At 41.9% G+C, this 5,000-nt stretch overlaps 1 protein-coding gene across 1 annotated transcript in view; it reads left to right on the forward strand.

Moving 5' to 3' along the window:
* LOC138058258 (PX domain-containing protein kinase-like protein) overlaps positions 1–5,000 on the forward strand; it is a 32,284-nt gene that overhangs the window by 14,108 nt on the left and 13,176 nt on the right. Inside the window, exons 11-15 of the mRNA XM_068904168.1 lie at positions 135–171; positions 1,075–1,120; positions 1,919–1,997; positions 2,508–2,625; positions 3,670–3,751. Of these exons, the coding sequence (XP_068760269.1) occupies positions 135–171; positions 1,075–1,120; positions 1,919–1,997; positions 2,508–2,625; positions 3,670–3,751 (362 nt within the window). The remainder of the gene's footprint in view (positions 1–134; positions 172–1,074; positions 1,121–1,918; positions 1,998–2,507; positions 2,626–3,669; positions 3,752–5,000) is intronic.

Raw genomic sequence — 5,000 nt, forward strand, 5'->3', positions numbered from 1 at the left:
TACTGTATAGGGCTTGCATGCGCTCTACGTTACTACTCTCCACCAAGGGATTGTTGCACTGAATGTGACGTACTATTTTGCAGTCATTAGTCTTTCTATTCCTGATATCTAACTTCTGGTTTTCGTTTTCGTAGGCGTTAAGGTTCTTACACGAAAAAGGGATTCCCTATGGTTAGTACATTTCATCATTTGCACACAAAGGGTAATGTACAGCATTTGTTTATGATGTGAACGCCGCTTTAGTCTTGAATTTTGAATATTGCGTGTCCTTGTTTTAAAGTGACACGAGTGGGTAACTATGAAACGAATCTGATCTCACCGACATATCGGCCATTGCATCGGCCAACACATCGGCTGACATAACACCGATGCATTACCGACTCACCACCAACACATCACAGACACACTGACGCTCAGGGCGAATTGCAATGTTCATTGGACGTTCTGTTGTTCTGCTTTTTTTTTTTCTTCTGGAAAGAACGTTTTTACTTACTTTCCTTAACAGTTTGATATAACTGACCTTTTTGAAGAAAGCCCTAATCTCCAGGCTTGTCAAGGTCTTTTCAAGTCTGATTGAAGTTCAGACTACAGTTCATAAAATGTTCTTAGAACTCACCTCTGACTCCAGCTAAATAAATATTAATAATGTTTCTATGACAATAGCCATGTTCTCTTGGCAACAGTTTTCTCACCACTACGCCATCCGTGCTTCCTCCCTCTCTGAGTGTTTTTTTTTTTTTTTTTCTGGTAGATACCCCAATTTACTTTTCCAGCTGTCAAGATATGATCCCTTGTTCCACTGAAGACTTCGAACACAGTTTCTCTGTTTATTTTTGTTTAGCCTGCATAGCAAGCGTTCCTGTTCGAACGAAGAGCTCCCAAACGATTTTCTGCAAGCTGGCCGCGCGAAAGTTGGGACAAGGTGACCGCACGACTTTCACGCGCCAGTTTGCGAAAAATCGTTTGGGAGCCCTTCGTTCGAGCAGAAACGCTTGCTACGCAGGCAAATTGTTGTGTCGCATGTAACTCCGTTTCACCGTTTCACCCGTGCTAAAACACCTTTAAATTTTGTAGGTCACTTACATTCTGGAAACATTGTTTTAGATGGTAATGTTTGTAGGTAAGATGAGAATGTCTGAAAAGAGAGGCGAAGGGAGATGAAGGTTAATATTACTGAATTGCTCAATGCTCAGTCATTGTTGTTAAGTTTATTGTTGAGGATGCCGAGGAAAAAATCAGACTTCTTTGAGGTTTAATCGGATTCATTTATTCAATTCCGACTTTAAAAAATCGAATGTGGTTCAACGTTGTCCGTACTCTTATCGGCAACGATATTCGTCATCACAGTGGTCAAAATGTTGTTTACGCCTTAGTGAGTCCACAACAACACAACACAAACGTCAAAGAATATGTTTATTTCAGAGCGTGACCAAGATCGTGACACAAAGAAAGTGCAAGCGTTTTCTATAACTTTCTCGCAATCTGATTGGTTTATTTCCCCAAATAACGCAAGCAGCCTTGTCAAGACTCTTATCGACAACTGCAAAACAGCCAATCAAATTGCGAGATTTCAAGCAATTGTGGAAAAAATTTCCCTTCGTGGCTACAAGTATAATCAACCCTGTCTTTTTGTCCTCTCTGTACCGATAGACCAATATTGTGACTGACTCCTCAAGATGTGCCTTATTTTTCATTCACAGAACAATAGGCTTCTTTCAAACTGTGCAAGAACAGAAGAACGAAGTCTGGGTTCTGAAGAATTGTTGTTTTTTTTCCATCGGAAAAACGAAGGAAACTGCTGATTACTGATTCTGAACTAGCCTGTTCGTTAGCAGCAGTCTGTGGCTTGCTTGGATAATTTACCACCTTACAAAGTGCTTAGCTCTGATTAACTTTGTAATGTTTGTCTTTTGTTTAGATTACTAGACATTGAAACTGGATTGTTAGGAGTTCCACCCATTAACAGACATCGTTATGTTCCTATGAAAAAAATACAGGTAAACACCTTTTACGATTCCCTGCTAGCAGAGGTGTCTTCTTTTTGCGTTCGTTGGGCTGATGAGTATGGGAAAAGAAACCTCTGTCATGGGTCAAAACTCACTTTGATCCAACCACCGTCCATAACCTTGGAAGGCACTCTTCAAAGCGCATGCCCCATGATATGCTTGCTGACTGTGACTTGAGCCCGCTGTGTTCCGCGTATTCCCTTACAGTGATTCCGCTGCTTTTAAGTGAGTCCGCACAACATGAAGTATCTTGTGAGGATTCGGTCGCTAAGTAACCGCCGCGCATGCTCAACACAGTGAGTTTCGACCCATGGCTGTTGTCTTTTCCCGTACTCGTCAGCCCAGCGAACGAAAAAAAAAACAAAGAAAGACATCTGCTAGCAGGGAACTTTGACGGCTCTCCTCGTCTGCTTTTAATCGATTTACGTTGAGGCATGCAAAATGCATTGCTAAATACATAAAGACATAACTAGTCTTCTTGGGATTTTTGTTTTAATCCAGGAAAAAGAAACTCAAGATGTGTACTGCTTTGCCCATTTATTATATGAAATGCTATGTGGGGAACCATTACGCAGCAGCTTTCTTAAAGATGTCCCCCAAAACTGTCCTTCTCAACTTAGTAAGTGTTGTGACTTTAGTGTAGCAATGACTTTGGCTGACGTATTTGTGAAATCTATCCCGATAATTAAAGACAAAATAGAGTGGTTTTCAATAACCCTTTTCACGGTTAGTTTTTCTCATCTAGCATGTATGTGAGGCAATTTCGAGTTATTTTGTAGTTTTAACGCAAAATTGCCTCGCATCCACGTTAGATTACATTGTAAGAGAATCCGCAAAGATTCGCTAACAAGAGCAATTGATCCGCAAAGATCAACAAGCAACAACGCATGAGAAAAGCAACATGACACAAAGGCCCTGCAAATCCCCAAAGGGCCACCCCGCAGGTCACGTACCGTAAGGGGTGAAACCGCTGACTGCATTAGTTCGAGTCTAACTTAGCCAAAATTATATTTAGCCACATTAAGAAAAACTAACCGTGAAAAGGTCTATTGAGCGTCGTCAAGCAAATACCAAAGTAATTACTTCAACCAATCACAGCAGGTGCAACAGCGCAATGAACCAATCCAAATTCGTCGCAATTCCATGCAACTTGCTAAAAGCGCGGGAAAATCGCGCAGGGTTAGAAGGAAAGCACCCTTTGTCAGACAATTTAGTACCAGTTGTATCGCGCGACAAGTGTGACCTGAACTTGTTCCCACCAGTTTCCTTTCGACCAGTCAGGTAGAGAATCCGAACTAGTGATAATCGGAAGGTCGTATAAGTTCGACTCCTGCAAGGGAGCACTCGGCGTTTTTCCGAGTATTCCCGAGTCATCATCGGAAAAATGAACCTTTTTATTCGTCAACTGGGGTTGACATTTACCGATTCCTTTAATACTATAGCGAGATTCGATACTGTATTTCGACAATTTCAGTTCTAGCAGTATCGCGGGGCAATTGACAATTATCTCCCATCATTTTCCTAGTAATCGCAATGTCCTCGGTGTAATTCCATTGGGGGAACAGATTCTCGGATTTTGGGAGAATGCCATGCCCGGCCACTAGGTCTAGGATTCGATTTTAGGGTGAATATTCTCATGATCTCATCATTTTTTCTTTCTTAGAGTCGATATTGTTGTCAATTTTAAGCGATGAAGCTTGCAACAAATCTGGACTCCCTACGGTTGCTGATCTTCTTGCTAACCCGTAAGTTTGTCAAGTGTTTTACTATGTTTGTCTTTCAACGTTTATTTTTCACGTGGTTGTCTGATTAACGCATTGCTGGTGTAGTAAAAGGTGGCAGAGCGTTATGTAACTCTTGTATATATTTATGTTGACGAAGAACTTTGTAAGTAGAGTACTCTTCAAAAGTAATTTATTGTAGACATTGTTCCACTGTAGTTGCCATACTTGATCAGTGAATGAAGAAAGGTAATGGAGACATACCACATCGTTTGGGAATGAAGACTAGCTTTCGCTGAATTGTCGTATTGAAGTTAGATGGCATAAGTCGATTGAAAAAAAAGTCAAAGCCGTTCACCTCGTGCGTGATAAAGTTGAACTCGCAATTCATCAGCTTCCAACGGACTTGATACTCGGCTTAGGACGCTTTCGATTCAACAGAACTGACTGGCCAGATCGGGCATTTGAAAGGACTAACTCTACAACACCTTCAAATTAACACACTTCAGGGATGATGTATACTCCTCCAAAAGAATGCGAGGGATTATCGTGAAAGTGTTCCTTCAAATTGTTACATTTTCTTTGCAAACTGATCGGTATGGCCGGCCAGTTCTGACAAAAAGAAAGCTCCCTTTGTTAGTAGAAGAAGTGCACGCAATCGCACGGTCATGGGAGGTTTGAATTCCGTTCAAGGTTGGATCACTTTTTGGGGCTTTCTCTGCAACAACTTAAAAGCCCAATCCACACGGCATAAACTAGCCTAGGTTCACCGTGGGTTCAAATTAACTTGAGCCTTGGTTATCGTCGTTTGAACGCTGCTAACCCAGGTTCGACCTGGCTTAATCCAACCCATCTCCAGAGGCAGGTTCGACTCACAACTGCAGTTCGAACCTGGGTTACTTTTGAAGAGATGTCGTGTGAACACAAGCCTGGATTGAACGCGGGTTAATGGTAATTTGACACATGCGCACTTGTACATTTACCCATCAAGCGTTGCGTGTACGTATTTCATGCCGCCATTTTCTGCTTCTTGACTTGCACCACGTTGATTGGATGAAGTTGTTTGGACGCGGTTGTGGCAAAAGAGTGGCCAGGATGTCGAATGTCGTTCAAGCAATTTAAGATCTCCAGTTCAGATTGATGGCGAGGTGTTGTCGGGCAGAAACGCGCCTCTTTGTCATCCACCTTCTTCTCTCTAAACTCTTGCGATTCATGAAACGAAGCCACCCTAATTCCAAAGCACTAACTATAAAAATTTGCCTCCAAAATCTCC

This window comes from Montipora capricornis, chromosome 7, assembly GCF_036669925.1.
Source record: "Montipora capricornis isolate CH-2021 chromosome 7, ASM3666992v2, whole genome shotgun sequence".
Classification (NCBI taxonomy): Eukaryota; Metazoa; Cnidaria; class Anthozoa; order Scleractinia; family Acroporidae; genus Montipora; species Montipora capricornis.